This window comes from Lithobates pipiens, unplaced genomic scaffold (genome assembly GCF_037356315.1).
Source record: "Lithobates pipiens isolate NorthernLeopardFrog02 unplaced genomic scaffold, aLitPip1_a1.2 Scaffold_8, whole genome shotgun sequence".
NCBI lineage: Eukaryota > Metazoa > Chordata > Amphibia > Anura > Ranidae > Lithobates > Lithobates pipiens.
The window spans coordinates 658,849,766-658,869,179 of NW_027507903.1; the positions used below are offsets into that span (position 1 = coordinate 658,849,766).

The 19,414-nt window shown below is 43.6% G+C and overlaps 1 protein-coding gene across 2 annotated transcripts in view; it reads right to left on the reverse strand.

The window, feature by feature from the left end:
• Positions 1 to 2,585: 2,585 nt before the first annotated feature.
• LOC143961775 (NACHT, LRR and PYD domains-containing protein 3-like) overlaps positions 2,586 to 19,414 on the reverse strand; it is a 101,154-nt gene continuing 84,325 nt past the window's right edge. For both annotated transcript variants that reach the window (XM_077471113.1, XM_077471114.1), the window contains 3 exons: positions 13,740 to 13,916; positions 6,386 to 6,462; positions 2,586 to 6,293 (listed from right to left, as the gene is read on the reverse strand). In XM_077471113.1, coding sequence (XP_077327239.1) covers positions 6,274 to 6,293; positions 6,386 to 6,462; positions 13,740 to 13,916 — 274 coding nt within the window. In that variant the 3' untranslated portion in view covers positions 2,586 to 6,273. The remainder of the gene's footprint in view (positions 6,294 to 6,385; positions 6,463 to 13,739; positions 13,917 to 19,414) is intronic.

Genomic DNA, 19,414 nt, shown 5'->3' on the forward strand with positions numbered 1-19,414 from the left:
AAAAAATCCATTCAAGTGGATCTATTGTCAGTCTCAAGTTACAGGGCCATCTACCACGGGACACCCCTAGACGTACAACGAGGAAAACAGAAGGTAACGGTAAGCCCAAAAATAACCAGCAGCTCCTTCGGGGGTTAGTGCTACACATAAATCTATACATTATAATATTATGTTTACCCTCAAGGCCACATCTTCCCCTCTAAAGGGGGTACCCGGAATGGTATAAACCAAAGGAAGAGAAAAAGGAAGAGGGAAAATATTTATTTGGTAAGATTCTATTGCCAGAACTATAATACAATCGGACATTACGACAAAAAAAAAACGTGGATTTTTTTCTGACAGATGTTGGCTCAAACTTGTCTTGCATACACACGGTCACACAAAAGTTGTCGGAAATTACGAACGTCAAGAACGCGGTGATGTACAAAACGTACGACTAGCTGAGAAAAATGAAGTTCAATAGCCAGTGCGGCTCTTCTGCTTGCATGGAACTTTGTGCGTCGGAATTGTGTACACACGATCGGAATTTCCGACAAGTTTTGTTGTTGTAAAATTTCAGAACCAGCTTTCAAACATTTTATTGTCAGAATTTCCGACAGCAAATGTCCGATGGAGCCTACACAAGCTCACATCAAACATTTGTTGTCGGAAATTCCGACCGTGTGTACGCGGCATTAGAAGTACTAAATGACACCTTTCAGAAACAGAGACTCCCTGAGTCAATGCAGGAAACGATAATTATAGTAATTCCAAAACGGTGTAAGGACCCGATGCTGCCTGAGTCTTATCGCCCGATTCTCCCTCCTCACCTCAGATGTTAAGATATTGGCCGGGGGTTCTTGCAAACAGATTATCATGTTATATTAACCACTTTCCGACCAGACCACTTTTTGCAATTCGGCACTGCGTCGCTTTAACCAACAATTGCGCGGTCGTGCGACGTGGCTCCCAAACTAAATTGATGTCCTTTTTTTCCCCCAAATAGAGCTTTCTTTTGGTGGTATTTGATCACCTCTGCGGTTCTTATTTTTTGTGCTATAAACAAAAAAAGAGCGACAATTTTGAAAAAACACATTATTTTTTACTTTTTACTACAATAAATATCCCCCACAAATGTATAAAAAAAAGATTTTTCCTCAGTTTAGGTTGATACGTATTCTTCTACATATTTTTGGTAAAAAAAATTGCAATAAGTGATTATTGATTGTTGACGCAAAAGTTATAGTGTTTACAATATAGGGGGTAGTTTTATGGCATTGTTATTAATATTTTTTTTTTACTGATCAGCCATTTTTATTATCATTGCGACATTAAGGCGGAAGCATCAGACATTTTTGACACATTTTTGGGACCATTGTCATTAATACAGAAATCAGTGCTATACAAATGCACTGATTCCTGTACAGTAAATGACACTGGCAGTGAAGGTGTTAACCACTAGGTGGAAGTGTAGGGGTTAAGTGTGTCCTAGGGGCATGTTGCTAAATGTGGGGGGTGTGGCTATGTGTGACACATCACTGATCTCTGCTCCAATCACAGGGAGCAGAGATCAGTGACACTGTTGTTAGGTAGAACGGGGAGATGCTTGTTTACTTTAGCATCTCCCTATTCTTCCTCCCTGTGGAACGATCACAGGTATCCCCACGGCGATCAAGTCCACGGGACCCGCGATCGGACCCATGGAGGTCCCGACTGGCACGCACACGCGATGGCACGGTGGCAAACTTAAAGGGACATACCTGTATGCCCATTTGCCTGTCCGTGCCATTCTGCTGACGTACATCAGCATGCGCCGGTCGGGAAGTGGTTAATACCTTGACTCATGAGGACCAAACAGGTTTTATTCCAACTAGAGCAACTTCAACTAATACACATATACTTTTTCTTTTTTTTTTTTTAAACATGCAGCTCCCTATCGAAAATACGGGATCCAGAGCAATATTGTGCCCAAAAAGCCTTTGATATGGTGGAATGGGAATACCTATGGGCGGTATTGGAGGTTTTTGGTATAGGCCCGGGATAAAATGGGTCAAAATGTTATATAGGGAACCAAAAGCAAGGGTGAGAATTAACAATACACTATCCAGACCCTTTAATCTGTCTAGAGGGACTAGGCAGGGATGCCCTCTGTCTCCACTATTGTTTGCAATAGCATTGGAACCTCTTGCCCTTGCAATCAGTGAAAATAGTCGGGTTTCGACGAGCAGGAAGAGAGGACAAAGTAGCTCTCTATGCAGATGATGCCCTTATTTTTCTGGGGGATACCACAAAGTCATTAACGGAACTTATGAGCCTTATCTCCATATTGTGGCGAATCTCGAGATACCAGATTAATTGGGATAAGTCTGAACTACTACCAGTAGACGAATGAAAAGTCCCTTTACTAAATCACACGTCTCAAATTCAAATTAAGCATGTAGTGAGATCCCTGGGGATTGAGATTTCACGAAATGCAAAAGATTATATTAAACTGAATCTTAAACCTTTATTGGTAAAATGTAAGGATAAATGACGAAGTTGGTGTAAATGACCACTCACAGTGATGATAGGCAGGGAGAACCTTGCTGAAATGATTTGGTCCCCACTGTTGCTTTATGTGTTTAATAATTCTCCCGTATGGATCTCAACATTTTGGTTTAGAAAAATAGAATCGCTCTTTAGAGGGCTTATTTGGAAGAAAAAAAACACCACCCATAAAGTTGACAACATTAATGTTAAATAAAGGAGCAGGTGGATTGGCGATTCCCCATCCAAAAAAGCTATATTTTATTTTCACAAATACAACACTTTTCTGGATGGACAGTAATGGCCGACTCTGATTCTATGCAGAGAAAACAAAATATAATACGGCGCACTCTGAATATGACTAGTAAACAAACTCGTATAGTGTTGAATGGGAATGAACATAGAGTATAAATAGTATTAATGACCACAATGGGCTGTTACAGTCAGTAATGTCCATGAAGTATAAGGAAAAATAATTAAAATAGTTAAAAGAATTAAAAAGAATTAAAAAGAAACAAAAAAACCTGGTTCTATGCAGAGCCTGCTATTACCAGTATATCCTGATTACCCATTGATCTCTTTATTGGAGACGAGAAACCAACGGTCTAACAAAGGCTTTATTACGGGAGAATTGTTTGACAAGGTATGGCAGGAAATGGAAAAAAAAAATGACGTAAATAAAAGGTTATACGGCATATACCCCTATATGGAATAATAGCAGCTATGCGGAACTGATGGAACTGGAAGGGTTTGAGATATGGAAGCCTCAAGGGACTAAGATATATGACACAGGTATTCCAGGATGAAGTGATAAAGACCTTTATTGAACTAAGAAATTAATAAAATATCCCAAACAAAAGATTTTTTTCCTACAATTTAAGCACGCATTACAAGCACAGGCGGAATTTAAATTTAATAATTCAGAGGTAATGTCCTTGTTGGAAAAGACAAAAAAAGGGTCTGATTTCACAAATCTGTAATATACTATATGATAAATTTAAAGGATATACCAGCAAGAGCAGCGCGGTCATGTGATATAGGGCCAATGTCAGATGAACGATTGGCAATCGGCACTGTCGGCAACATCCCTGTCATCTCTATCCCCAACACAAAATTTAACACAAATATTCATATTACACAGGGCTCATTAGACACCAGAGAAATTATTTAAATGGAAACGTAGAGATGCAGCCCAATGTCCCAGATGTAAAGGGAATCAGGTGAACTTAATCCATATGTTATGGAGATGCCCAAGCTCCACCGCTATTGGCATGAAGCGATATCAAGGATTAATATTGCTTTTGGGACCAGGATGTCTCCTGAACCGGGAGGCTGCCTCTTGGGTATCCTAGATGAATGGGGTATCCGGTGGGGGAAGACAGGATATCATTAACTAGGATCTTATTTGAGACGCGTAAGTTCATAGCGCAAAAGTGGACATCATCAAGCCCACCTACAATAACGGAATGGAAGATACAAATAAGGGGAACATTAGTTAAGGAAAAGTATATATTTTTACACAGAGGCTGCCAAGGGAACTTTGAAAAGATATGGAGAAGAGGTACGGACATTTTGTATATATAATGTGGCGGGAGAGGGGGGGGGAGAACTTTTATGAGGGGTTTTCTTGGGAAACATTATATAAAATATATAAAAAGTATATATTTTTACACAGAGGCGGCCCAGGGAACTTTTGACAAGATATGGAGAAGAGGGATGGACATTTTGGATATTTAATGTGGCGGGAGAGTGGAGAGAGGGGGATGGAGCACTTCCAATCTCAGATGAACAATGGGCATGGGCACTGTCGGCAACATCTCTGTCATCTCTATACCCAACACAAAATTGAACACAAATATTCATATTACACAGGGCTCGTTAGACACCAGAGACATTTTTTTTAATGGAAACGTAGAGATACAGCCCAATGCCCCAGATGTAAAGGGAATCCGGTGAACTTAATCCATATGTTATGGAGATGCCCCAAGCTCCACCGCTATTGGAACAAAGGGATATCAATTATTAATAGTGCTTTTGGGACCAGGATATCTCCTGAACCGGGAGGCTGCCTCTTGGGTATCCTAGACGAATGGGGTATCCGGGGGGGAATACAGGATATCATTAACTAGAAATAAGGGGAACATTAGTTAAGGAAAAGTATATATTTTTACACAGAGGCTTCCCAGGGAACTTTGAAAAGATATGGAGAAGAGGGACGGACATTTTGGATATATAATGTGGCGGGAGAGTGGAGAGAGGGGGATGGAGCACTTCCAATCTCAGATGAACAATGGGCATCGGCACGGTCGGCAACATCCCTGCCATCTCTATACCCAACACAAAATCTAACCCAAATATACATATTACACAGGGCTCATTAGACACCAGAGACATTTTTTTTAATGGAAACGTAGAGATACAGCCCAATGCCCCAGATGTAAAGGGAATCCGGTGAACTTAATCCATATGTTATGGAGATGCCCCAAGCTCCGCCACTATTGGCACAAAGTGATATCAATGATTAATAGTGCTTTTGGGACCAGGATGCCTCCTGAACCGGGAAGCTGCCTCTTGGGTATCCTAGACGAATGGGGTATCCTGGGGGAAATACAGGATATCATTAACTAGGATCTTATTTCAGGAGCGTAAGCTCATAGCGCAAAAGTGGACATCATCAAACCCACCTACAATAGCGGAATGGAAGATACAAATAAGGGAAACATTATATAAAATAAGTATATAAAAAGTATATTTTTTTACACAGAGGCGGACCAGGGAACTTTTGACAAGATATGGAGAAGAGGGACGGACATTTTGGAAATATAATGTGGTGGGAGAGTGGAGAGAGGGGGATGGAGCGCGTCCAATCTCAGATGAACAATGGGCATCGGCACTGTAGGCAACATCCCTGTCATCTCTATACCCAACACAAAATTCAACACAAATATACATATTACACAGGGCTCATTAGACACCAGAGACATTTTTTTTATGGAAATGTAGAGATACAGCCCAATGCCCCAGATGTATAGGGAACCCGGCGAACTTAATCCATATGTTATGGAGATGCCCCAAGCTCCACCACTATTGGCATGAAGTGATATCAATGATTAATATTGCTTTTGGGACCAGGATGTCTCCTGAACCGGGAAGCTGCCTCTTGGGTATCCTAGACGAATGGGGTATCCCGGGGGAAATACAGGATATCGTTAACTAGGATCTTATTTCAGGCGCGTAAGCTCATAGCGCAAAAGTGGACATCATCAAGCCCACCTACAATAGCGGAATGGAAGATACAAATAAGGGGAACATTAGTTAAGGAAAAGTATATATTTTTACACAGAGGCTGCCCAGGGAACTTTGAAAAGATATGGAGAAGAGGGACGGACATTTTGGATATATAATGCGGCGGGAGAGGGGGGAGGGAGCACTTTTATGAGGGGTTTCTTGTTTTTTTTTCCACCGCATCTTATTTCATGCCTGGGTTGTATGTTGGGTGTATGTTGTTTGCTATTTGTGATGTTTTTGTATAAGTAATAATAAAGAATGATCTGATTTAAAAAAATGAGCCTTTTTTACACAATGTGGAGGATTAATCAATTAAGTTCCACACTGTGTATAACAAGCATGCTATTCTGCATATAGAGACTGATTTTACTGTTGTGGGTTTAGCAACACTTTAAGGAATAACAATACAATCCAAAATGGAGGAATCGGAGGAAGGACAGGTCACCGCTCAGATCATTCCGGAATAACGTTCTGTAGATATCAGTCAGTAGAATCATCATCTGTATGTGAAGAAAAGGAAAATGATGAATAATCAGTGCAATGATATCATTCCATTCTGGACATTCTCTTCATATCAGGATCCGTGTATTACCTGCAGAGGAGGAGACGGCTTCACCAAGACCATGTTCTACTCTTCTTCTGTCTATAGATACCTCCCATCCTACTTCCCTTCAATAAAGAATCAAATGAGAGTGTTATCCACTTTAAGACCGGACCTACTTTTCAAACTTGTTGTTTACAAGTTAAAATCTTTTTTTTTTTGCTAGAAAATTACTTAGAACCCCCCAACATTATATATTTTCTTCTAATACCCTAGAGAATAAAATGGCGGTCGTCACAATACTTTCTGTCACACTGTATTTGCGCAGCGGTCTTACAAGCGCACTTTTTTTTTTTAAATACACTTTTTTGAATTAAAAAATAAGACAACATTAAAGTTAGCCCAATTGTTTTTATACTGTGAAAGATGATGTTACGCCGAGTAAATTGATACCCAACATGTCACACTTCAAAATTGCGCCCGCTCGTGGAATGGCGACAAACTTTGACCCTTAAAAATCTCCATAGGCGGCGTTGAAAAAATTCTGCAGGTTGCATATTTTGAGTTACAGAGGAGGTCTAGGGCTAGAATTATTGCTCTCACTCTAACGACCGCGGTGATACCTCAGATGTGTGGTTTGAACACCGTTTTCATATGCGGGGCGCTACTCACGTATGCGTTCACTTCTGCACGCGAGCACGGCGGGACTTGTTAAAACATTTTTTGCTTTGTTTTTTTCTTATTTCTTTTACCTTTTATTTTTACACTGTTCGGTGTCACTTCTATTCCTATTACAAGTAATATTATTCCTATTACAATGTAAACATCCCTTGTAATAGAAAGAAAGCATGACCCCTTAAATATGAGATCTGGGGGGTCAAAAAGACCTCACATCTCATATTTACACTAATATGCAATTAAAAAATTGTTGTTTGAAAAAAATTATTTAAAAAAAATGTCTCTTTATAAACTATAGGCTGAAGTGACGTTTTGACGTCCCTTCCACCCTGCAGTGATATGGAGCCGGGTGGGGGCCATCTTCCTCCTCACTCAGCTCCATACCTAACATGGAAAAGGACCCAATCACCTCCACCGCTGATGGTGGCTCCAGTAAGTAGCAGAAGCCACCGGGGCGCAGCGGGAGGGGAGCGATCTCGCAGCCAATTCGCCGCAGAGACCACTTTTATCTGAATGCGGACCGCCCACAGAAGAAGAGGATCCCGGGTTATGGCAGCTAGCTGCTGCCATAATAATGATATTCCACTTCAAAGTGGTGCCGTGTGCTCAGTAAGAAATTATGGAAAAGGGGGGGCTCATACTGTTCTCTGTAAGAAATGATGGAAAAGGGGGGGCTCATACTGTTCTCTGTAAGAAATGATGGAAAAGGGGGGGCTCATACTGTGCTCTGTACGAAATGATGGAAAGGGGGGGCTCATACTGTTCTCTGTAAGAAATGATGGAAAAGGGGGGGCTCATACTGTTCTCTGTAAGAAATGATGGAAAAGGGGGGGCTCGTACTGTGCTCTGTAAGAAATGATGGAAAAGGGGGGGGCTCATACTGTGCTCTGTAAGAAATGATGGAAAGGGGGGGGGCTCATACTGTTCTCTGTAAGAAATGATGGAAAAGGGGGGGCTCATACTGTGCTCTGTAAGAAATGATGGAAAAGGGGGAGCTCATACTGTTCTCTGTAAGAAATGATGGAAAAGGGGGGGCTCATACTGTTCTCTGTAAGAAATTATGGAAAGGGGGGGCTCATACTGTTCTCTGTAAGAAATGATGGAAAAGGGGGAGCTCATACTGTTCTCTGTAAGAAATGATGGAAAAGGGGGGGCTCATACTGTTCTCTGTAAGAAATGATGGAAAAGGGGGGGCTCATACTGTGCTCTGTACGAAATGATGGAAAGGGGGGGCTCATACTGTTCTCTGTAAGAAATGATGGAAAAGGGGGGGCTCATACTGTTCTCTGTAAGAAATGATGGAAAAGGGGGGGCTCATACTGTTCTCTGTAAGGGGGGCTCCTACTGTTCTCTGTAAGAAATGATGGAAAAGGGGGGGCTCGTACTGTGCTCTGTAAGAAATGATGGAAAAGGGGGGGCTCATACTGTTCTCTGTAAGGGGGGCTCCTACTGTTCTCTGTAAGAAATGATGGAAAAGGGGGGGCTCGTACTGTGCTCTGTAAGAAATGATGGAAAAGGGGGGGCTCATACTGTGCTCTGTAAGAAATGATGGAAAGGGGGGGGCTCATACTGTTCTCTGTAAGAAATGATGGAAAAGGGGGGGCTCATACTGTGCTCTGTAAGAAATGATGGAAAAGGGGGAGCTCATACTGTTCTCTGTAAGAAATGATGGAAAAGGGGGGGCTCATACTGTTCTCTGTAAGAAATTATGGAAAGGGGGGGCTCATACTGTTCTCTGTAAGAAATGATGGAAAAGGGGGAGCTCATACTGTTCTCTGTAAGAAATGATGGAAAAGGGGGGGCTCATACTGTTCTCTGTAAGAAATGATGGAAAAGGGGGGGCTCATACTGTGCTCTGTACGAAATGATGGAAAGGGGGGGCTCATACTGTTCTCTGTAAGAAATGATGGAAAAGGGGGGGCTCATACTGTTCTCTGTAAGAAATGATGGAAAAGGGGGGGCTCATACTGTTCTCTGTAAGGGGGGCTCCTACTGTTCTCTGTAAGAAATGATGGAAAAGGGGGGGCTCATACTGTTCTCTGTAAAAAATGATGGAAAAAGGGGGGGCACGTACTGTTCTCTTTAAAAAATAATGGAAGAGGGGGGGCTCGTACTGTGCTCTGTAAGAAAAGAGAGACATTTTTTACACCTTAAGGTATTTTTCTGTCTTCCTGTAAATGTGTGTGATGTGTAATGTACAATGTATTGCAGCCACTGTGCCCATCAATTTCAGCCATTTTGCCCATCAATTGCAGCCACTGTGCCCATCAAATGCAGTCACTTGTGCCCATCATATGCAGTCACATGTGCCCATCATATGCAGTCACATGTGCCCATCATATGCAGCCACTTGTGTCCCATCAAATGCAGCCGCTTATGCCCCATCGCATGCAGCCACTTGTGCCCATCATATGCAGCCACTTGTGCCCCATCAAATGCAGCCACTTGTGCCCCATCAAATGCAGCCACTTGTGCCCCATCAAATGCAGCCACTTGTGCCCCATCAAATGCAGCCACTTGTGCCCATCATATGCAGCCACATGTGCCCATCATATACAGCCACATGTGCCCATCATATACAGCCACATGTGCCCATCATATACAGCCACTTGTGCCCATCATATGCAGCCACTTATGTCCCATCAAATGCCGCCATATGTGCCCCATCAAATACCGCAACTTGTGCCCCATCAAATACTGCCACTTGTGCCCCATGAAATGTCACCACTTGTGCCCCATCATATGCAGCCACTTGTGTTCCATCAAATGCCGCCGCTTATGCCCCGTCATATGCAGCCGCTTATGCCCCATCACATGCAGCCACTTGTGCCCATCACATGCAGCCACTTGTGCCCATCACATGCAGCCACTTGTGCCCATCACATGCAGCCACTTGTGCCCATCACATGCAGCCACTTGTGCCCATCACATGCAGCCACTTGTGCCCATCACATGCAGCCACTTGTGCCCCATCACATGCAACCACTTGTGCCCCATCATATGCAACCACTTGTGCCCCATCATATGCAGCCACTTGTGCCCCATCATATGCAGCCACTTGTGCCCCATCATATGCAGCCACTTGTGCCCCATCACATGCAGCCACTTGTGCCCATCACATGCAGCCACTTGTGCCCCATCACATGCAGCCACTTGTGCCCCATCATATGCAGCCACTTGTGCCCATCATATGCAGCCACTTGTGCCCATCATATGCAGCCACTTGTGCCCATCATATGCAGCCACTTATGTCCCATCAATTCCCGCCACTTGTGCCCCATCACGTGCAGCCACTTGTGCCCCATCACGTGCAGCCACTTGTGCCCCATCACATGCAGCCACTTATGCCCCATCACATGCAGCCACTTGTACCCGATCACATGCAGCCACTTGTACCCGATCACATGCAGCCACTTGTACCCGATCACATGCAGCCACTTGTACCCGATCACATGCAGCCACTTGTACCTGATCACATGCAGCCATTTTTGCCCATCATATGCAGCCACTTGTGCCCATCATATGCAGCCACTTGTGTCCAATCAAAGGCAGCCACTTGTGCCCCATCATATGCAGTTACTTGTGCCCATAATATGCATCCACTTATGTCCCATCAAATGCCGCCATATGTGCCCCATCAAATGCTGCCACTTGTGCCCCATCAAATGTCGCCACTTGTACCCCATCAAATGCTGCCACTTGTGCTCCATCAAATACTGCCACTTGTGCCCCATCAAATGCCACCACTTGGGTCCATCAAATGCCACCACTTTTGCCCCATAAAATACAGCCACTGTGACTGCCATCTGCAGTCCACCTATTTTTAAGCCTATTAGAGCCTATGGCTCAAATCGGGTGCTTCAAAAATAAAATACCCCCGCTACTGTAATTCAGATGCCTGGCATCCAAAAAGGTCCGGATGCCTAAATAGGGGGTGGCAGTGGCGGCCATGGATAGATTCATGCAATGCATGAATCTATCCATTATTCATAGAGGGGGGTGGCTGGAGAGAGGGGGCGGCGCCCTGTGCCCTTAATGGATGGGCTCCCCCTACCAGTATGTAGTTACACCAAACAATCCCCTCTGTCCTCACACTTTAGGTATTTGAAAGGTGTCCTTTTATAGGGCCCCCCACCACCTTGCAAATCACCCACCTAATACAAGACCCCTCCTGGCCATCCAACCATTGGGATAGCAGACTGTATGCTGGGTGTGCTGGGTTGTCATGTGTACAGGCTGAGAACACACATCTGATTGGCTCAGTTATACTGCCGAATTGGGGTGGGGTGGAAGATTGTAGGACCTCACTACAATTTTTAGTGGAAGATCTGATTTTCCTCATCCACCCTTCTGTATTGATCAAACTTGGGATGAGGAATAAATTCTCCATCATCTGGGAAATCTGTGACTGGCACAGGAAATCTAAACCATCTCTCTTGTTATCTGTATAACTACAGAGACCTCCAGTGGGTTCTACAGAAATTGTATAGAATGTTTGTCACCCGTCCTTCCTTTTTTTTTTTTCATTACAGTGCAGCCCGGGTGTCAGAAGACCTCAAAACAATGTCCCACTTCCATCATCTCATCACCACCCAATGGTGCAGAATCTAAGACCCCATACACACTATTAGCTTTTCTGGCGATTTTTGTCTTCAGATTTACCAAATCATATAATATGAGGTCAAACCTTAAGAGTCCCCCCCAGGTCCATACGGGTCTAGTATGGATTTAACAAGGGGGTCCCCAGATCCTGGCCTCCCCCCCCTATGTGAATGAGTATGGGATACATTGTACCCCTACCCATTCACCAAAAAAAGTAGTGTAGTGTGAAAAAATACAGCAGACAGTTTTTGACAAGTCTTTTATTGAAAATATCTTCTTCTTCCTCCAGTTTTCCTGCATCTTCTCTTACATCTTCCTCCTGCGGGCTTCTCTTTCTCCTGGTTCTTCTTCTGCTCTTTTTCTTTCTCTGGTCTTCTTTATCCAGTGTGCTTCTTCCTGTGCCGCCTCTCCCGCCAACGACCCTCCACCAATGCTGCGTCCCGCTGATCTGTCCACGCTGATCTAAGCATTTCTTAAGCCCCGTACACACTATCAGATTGTCTGCTGAGTTTTTCCTTCAGATTTACCAAAACCATATAATATGAGGTCAAACCTTAGGAGTTTCAATGTGTATGCAATCAGGCAGGCCCTTCTACTACATGGTTTTGGTAAATCTGAAGGAAAAACTCAGCAGACAATCTGATAGTGTGTATGGGGCTTTAGATAGATGGGGGTGTGGTCATAGGATGACCTCACCCAGAGGCCCCACCCACCTTGTGACCATGGGTCTATGACAACATAAGGGGGTGGGCCTCTGGATGACATCATCCAATGGCCACGCCACCATTGTTATCCAAGAAATGCTTGACATTGTTGCGGACAGATTAGCGTGACACAGAATCGTAGGAGGGTCAGCGGTGGGAGCGACGGCAGAGAAAGAAGCACACCAGACAAAGAAGACAGAATAAGAGTGGAAGAAGCAGTGGGAGAAGGAGACACCCGGAGGAGGAAGATGCAGGAGAAGATGGAGGAAGAAACGTTTGAAGAAGAAGATATTTTTAATAAAAGACTTGTCAAAAATTGTCTACTGTATTTTTTCACAATACACTACTTTTTTGGGTGAATGGGTAGGGGTACAATGTATCCCATACTCATTCAGATGGGGGGGAGGCTGGGATATGGGGGCCCCCTTGTTAAAGGGGGCTTCTATATTCTGATAAGCCCCCCTGCCCGCAAACGCCAACAACAACCGGGCAAGGGAAGAGGTCATTGTCCCCATCAACATGGGAATAAGGTTCACCCACCCCCCCCCATGTTGAGAGCATGTGGCCTGGTACGGTTCAGGAGAGGGGGCACTCATTCGTCCCCTCCCTTTCCTGGCCTGCTGAACTGCATCCTCCAATAAGGGTCTGGTATGGATTTTGGGGGGATTCCACACCATTTTTTTTTTACATTTTGGCGTGTGGGAGTTCCCTCCAAAAACATACTAGACCTGAAGGGCCTGGTATGGACCTGGGGGGGACCCCACGGCATTTTTTTTTTCACAATTTTTTTTTTGCCGGCAATTCTTTTTTTCATTTAGCTGTCAGCAGAGAAGCCCGCTGACAGATTATGACTCATCGGTTGTTAAGGACACGGTGGCCGGCTTCCTGGCCCTCTCCTTAACAACCAGTTATATACAGTGTATGTACAGAAAAAAAAATACACAAATCGCGGAGAATTCGAGGCAAAAACATGGTACTTGCGTTTTGGATGTGGGTCAATTACATGCAAAACTCAGCATTTTGCATGGAAAAATTCCCTGACCCTTTCCAAAAAATGCAGAGGCACAAAAATGCATTGATGTGAACATGTTCCATAGGAACCCATGTTAAAAAAATGTCCCTGCATTTCTGCAAAATGCATCAAAAAATGCATTAGTGTTAATTGGAATTTTGGTTGGAAAAAGCTCTGATGATTTTCACAAATCACATTTGCGGACATTTTCCCAACCAAAAAAATTGAGAACATGCTCTCAATCTTTTGCTGGCTGGAATTCGGCCAGCAAAAGTCCGATGGAGCGTACACACGGTCGCATTTTCCGACTAAAAAAACTCTCATCGGTCTTTTGCGGGCCGAAATTCCGATCGTGTGTATGTGGCATTAGACTTAGCATGTGTGTTACCTCCAATGTAACAGGTCTTACCATTTTTTCAGAGTGAAGCCGGCTTTCCGGAAGACCTCACAACAACGATCCACTTCTGAGTCCGACATCTTCTCATCATCATCCAATGTAACCTCCAGTTTGGTCAGAGTTCGGTTTGTGTTGATAATGGAGCAAAGATCATCACAGCACGATAATGTCATTTTACAGCAATAAACTCTGGTGGGAGAAGCAGGAAAGAGAGGTGAAATGTTCTTCCAGTGACATGAAGTAGGCAAGTCCAATGAATAATTAGCGGGTTCGGTCTTGGAAAATGAAATTTTGGGACATTTGGATGGATTTTTTCATGGAATATTGTTTGGACCTCCCCTGTGAAATGTAGATGAGTTGTCACCCAACCGGAAAAGTTTTAGGGCTCAATTCACTAAAGAATATTTCAGGAGATAATTGGATCATGTGACATATTTTTTTTTCCAATTATCTCATGCTATATTTAAAAAAAATTCAATGTCACCGTCAGTAAAAAAATGCATGGTACATATGGCATAAACTGACTCTAAAGTCAATTCACTAAATTATATAAATAAATAAATGCATTTGTTGAAAAAGTAATGGTCTAGTCTCGTGTTACTCAAGAAATATATTCAACTAGTGCTGGTTGTTAAGGAGGCAGCAGCTGCCAGCATCCTTAACCGGTTCCCGACCAGCGCACACCGATGTACGTTGACAGAATGGCACGGGCAGGCATATTGGCGTACAGGTACATCCAATCTTCAATGCCGCCCTGCCATCCCGAGCATGTCGCCGGCGGCGCACTCGCATGCCGGTCGGGACCCCCGTGAGTCCGGTCGTGGGTCCGGTGGACTCGATCACCGCGGGCATACCCGCGATCGTCTCACGGGACGGCTGAATGGAGGAAATGCCGTGTAAACAGCATTTCTCCATTCTGCCTAGCAACTAGTGACGCTGATCTCTGCTCTATGTGATTGGAGCAGAGATCAGTGTTCACTAAATGAAAGCCCAACCCCCCCCCCCCCACAGTTAGTAACACACCCCTAGGAACACTTAACCCCTACACTGCCACCCACTGGTTAACCCCTTCACTGCCAGTGTCATTTACACAGGAATCACTGCATTTATATAGCAGTGATTACTGTAGAAATGACAATGGTCCCAAAAATGTGTCAAAAATGTCCAATGTGTCCGCCACAATAAAAATCGCTGATCGCCGCCATTACTAGTAAAAAAAATTATTAATAAAAATGGCATTAAACTGTCCCGATTTTGTAAACGCTATAACTTTTGCGCAAACCAATCAATAATCGCTTATTGCGATTATTTTTTTTACCAAAAATATGTAGAAGAATACGTATCGGCCTAAACTGAGGGAAAAAAATGTTTTTATATATATTTTTGGGGGATATTTATTATAACAAAAAGTAAAAAATAATGCGTTTTTTTCAAAATTGACGCTCTATTTTTGTTTATAGTGCAAAAAATAAAAACCGCAGGGGTTATCAAATACCACCAAAAGAAAGTTCCATTTGTGGGAAAAAAAGGACGTCAATTTTGTTTGGGAGCCACGTCGCACGACCGCACAATTGTCAGTTAAAACAACGCAGTGCCGAATCGCAAAAAGTGGTCTGGTCTTTGACCAGCAAAATGGTCTGGTCTGTAAGTGGTTAACAGCCAGTAAACAACATGGTTGTTCTGCATCGGATGGCCGCCACGTCCCGCTGACTCTTCTGTCAGCGGGATTTCCGGATCCCCCTATGTGGATGAGTAGGTGTTAAACAGCACCCCTACTCATTCACAAAAAAAAGGCAAAAATAATATTAAAAACACAGTTTTTGACAAGTCTTTGATTTAAAAAAAAATGTCCCCACAGTTGACCGAGCGTAAAGTGCGATAAACGCCAGGCCGCTGACCTGAACAAAAAAAAAAGAAATACCCGACATTGCACTGAAGCTTGGCCACCGCCGAATGACAGCTCTACCACCTTCCATTGCTAAATAAACGAAGGGGCAGACCACCCGATGATGTCACATGTGACCTCACCCCCTTATTACACTAATGAACAGGCATGCTGGGGCGATGATGTCACAATGTGGCAGGGTTACCCAGTGATGTTATTGGGTGTCCCTTACCCGTTCATTTATTTAGCAGCGGGAGGTGGTGGAGCTGTCATTTGGCAAAACCCCAGCGTCAGTGCTTGAATCTACTTTGGGATTGTTTTTTGGGGTTTTTGAATAAAGGACTTGTCAAAAAGTGGCTGTGTTTTTATTTACTTTAAACTTATTGTTTTTTGAGTGGTGGTGTATTCCATTGGAAGAAATCGCATCCTGGCACATGTGAATGGTCAAGTTGGTGACAAGATACACAGTGGGTCCAACCAAAAAAATCACAGTGTTACCTAACTAGTGATAGAAGGTCCATCCATTGAGTATAAATCCATGTGGGGTCACCATGGAAGTGGTCTTGTATTCATCTGTTACTAATGGCACCAGCACCTGTTCCCTTACCTTTTGTTTTTTAAGCAACTATTATCTGATTGGGACTTATCCCGCGTACACATGATCACTTTCTGGCAAACTAGGTCCGACGGGATTAGTCAGTCGGACAATCCGACTGTGCGTGGGCTAATCCATTCGTTTTTTGGGGAAAAAATCTGGTGGACCAAAAAAATAGAACATGTTTCAATCTATCCAAGGGACTCAATTCGGGAAAACCGCTCCTCTGTATGCTGGTCCGACGGACCAAATACGACGCAAGGGCAGCTATTGGCTACTGGCTAATGAACTTCCTTTTTTAGTCCTGTTTACGTCACCATGTTCAAAATGAATGGACTTAGTCCGTTCATTTGTGGCCAAGTCCGTTCTTTCAGAAGGTCCATCAGAACTTTGCCGGGAAGACCGTTGGACCTAGTTTGCCGGAAAGTCCGGCCGTGTGTATGCAGCATTACTGATACATTGGACATTAGTTTAATTAGACATAATGTTCTGGTGTTGTTCATTTGTTTATTTATCGTTTGCACATGTGGCAAAATATTTAGCAACTTTGATTCCCATTTTTGGTAGCACAGTCTTTATGCACATTTATAGAGCTCACATTATAGAGTTGGAGTTATAGAGTTAGACACATTTTGAAGACTACAGCAGCCACAATCACATGTATCTGCGTTTCCCTACTTTTGGTTTCTTTTGGTTTGTAGCGTAGAGTTTTCATTGTTATTTGTCAAAATAGAGCTTTATGGTCACAATCATAAGTGCTATGTTTGGGGAGGGGTCAACAAGGCCTATAGTGACCAGAATACCATCCCCACTGTGAAGTATGGTGGTGGCTCACCGATGTTTTGGGAGTGAGTGAGCTCTAAAGGCAGGGGGGGGTATCTTATGAAAACGGATGGCAAGATGAATGTAGCATGTTTTTAGAAAATACTAGCAGACAAATTGCATTCTGTTGCACGTAAGCTGCGCATGGGATGCTCTTGGACTTTCCAGCATGACAATGACTCTAAGCACAAGACAATGGTTGAGCCTCCAGACTTGACTTGGAGGCATTTTGCCAAGATGAATGGGCAGCCACCTGCAAGAATTTAGGCCTTATAGACAACTATTACAGAAGACTGACTGCTATCATTGATGCTAAAAAGGGGCTATACACGGGATTAAGAACTAAGGGAATGCAGACTTTTGAACAGGGGACTTTGATTGTTGCCATGTTTTGTTTTATGATTGTGCCATTCTGTTATCACCTACAGTTACGATATGTGAATCCCATAAGAAATAAAAGAAATGGGTTTTGCCAGCTCGCTCATGTTTTCTTTAAGAATGGTACATGCTGTATTTTACCAATTCTCCAAGGGAAGGCAAACTTTTGAGCACAACTGTAAGAATGGAATGGACACCATCAAAGAACAAGGAAGTCATGCCACATTCATACAGACTGCAGAGACAAATACAGACACGTGATAGTATATTAGGGAAAATAACCAAAAACTCGAATGCCGCATACACACGAGCAGACTTCTCGTCGGACTGAACTCCGAAGGACTTTTTGACAGAGTTCCGCCAGAGTTCCCCGCCAAAACGGACTTGCCTACACATGATCACACCAAAGTCCGATCGTTTAGAATGCGATGATGTACGACGGGACTAGAAAAGGGAAGTTAAATAGCCAGTAGCCAGTAGCTGCCCTTGCGTCATTTTTGGTCCGTCGGAACAGCATACAGACGAGCGGTTTTCTAGATAGGAACTGGTTCCTCCGGCAAGATTTGAAACATGTTCTATTTCTAGGTCCGTCAGAATTTTAGAAAGAAAAAGTCAGATAGAGCCCACACATGATCGGAATGTCCGACAGAATTATTCCGTCTGACCTTTTCTGCTGGAAAGTCGCGTGTCTGGGGCATTAGGGAATGGCCATCACAAAATTAGTAGAAAAGAGAACTGGATACCATCATCAAGGGGAGAAAAGTCAGTAAAATCCACTTATGATGATCCGTAGAAGGAGTGTAAATATCTCAAGCAGTCCAGTCACTCTGTAGAGAGCGTGTCTCTGGAGTAGAATGTCCCCCATATCATTACTGAGATCCGCACAGAGAAATGAGGAGCACATATTGATTAGGAGCAGACAAGGCCCGACATAGGGGGGGGGAACTCGAGGGAAAACTTGGTTAGGAAATGACCCATAAGTCTTTCGTGAAGTCAGACATCTGCAGATAGAACTAATGGCACAGACTTACAAATACAAAAAATACTTCAAAGAGAACAACTATTAAAAACCGGACAACAAGCAGCTCCCAACCACAGGAAGACATCTACTCGACCACTACAATTAGATTGCGCCTTGATTAACGCCAGGTCTGCAGTCAAACATAGACTGGAAGTACACGACTTCATCATCGAGAACAATGTAGACTGCCTCTTCATCACCGAAAGCTGGTTAACCTCTGACTGCAACACCATCCTCACCGAATTGGTGCCGGAAAACTACAGGATCCTAACCGAACACCGGATAGGGAAAAAAGGAGGAGGCCTAGCAGTGATCTTTAAAGGTCACCTGGATCTCACTAAACCATCATCTCAGAACCCAGTGTCTTTTATGGAAACCCTGACGCTACATTTTCAACCAACACCCCATGACACCACTCATATACTACTGTGCTACAGACCACCGGGACCAAAGTCCAATCTTCTTTCACCCCTCACGGAATCCTTTGCAATGCACACCCTAAAATTCAAAAATTTCCTGGCACTCGGAGATTTCAACCTTTGGGCAAACGAGCCTAAAGACCCCATCGCGACTGCCTGCATCAATCAACTAGAAGAACTGGGTCTACAGCAACTGATAAAGACTCCCACACATGGGTCAGGACACACCCTGGACCTCATTTTCAAAAAGAACATCGACGTCAACATACTCGACAACATAACTCTGCCATGGACGGATCATCACGCCATCAAATTCAAAATCACTACCAACATCACCAACGCAAAACGGAAACCTGTAACAACGCACTGGACCAGATCGCATAAAAAACTGTACTCCGAAGCCTTCAAAACCACTCTGTCCAAAAAAATATCTACAATAACCTTAAACCACTCTACGGAGGAAACACTCAACTCCCTGAACAAGGCATTACTGCAATCAGCAGACTCGGTAGCACCAAAACGCAGGGCTCTCATCAGGAAGAAAAATGCTGGATGGTTTAATAGCTC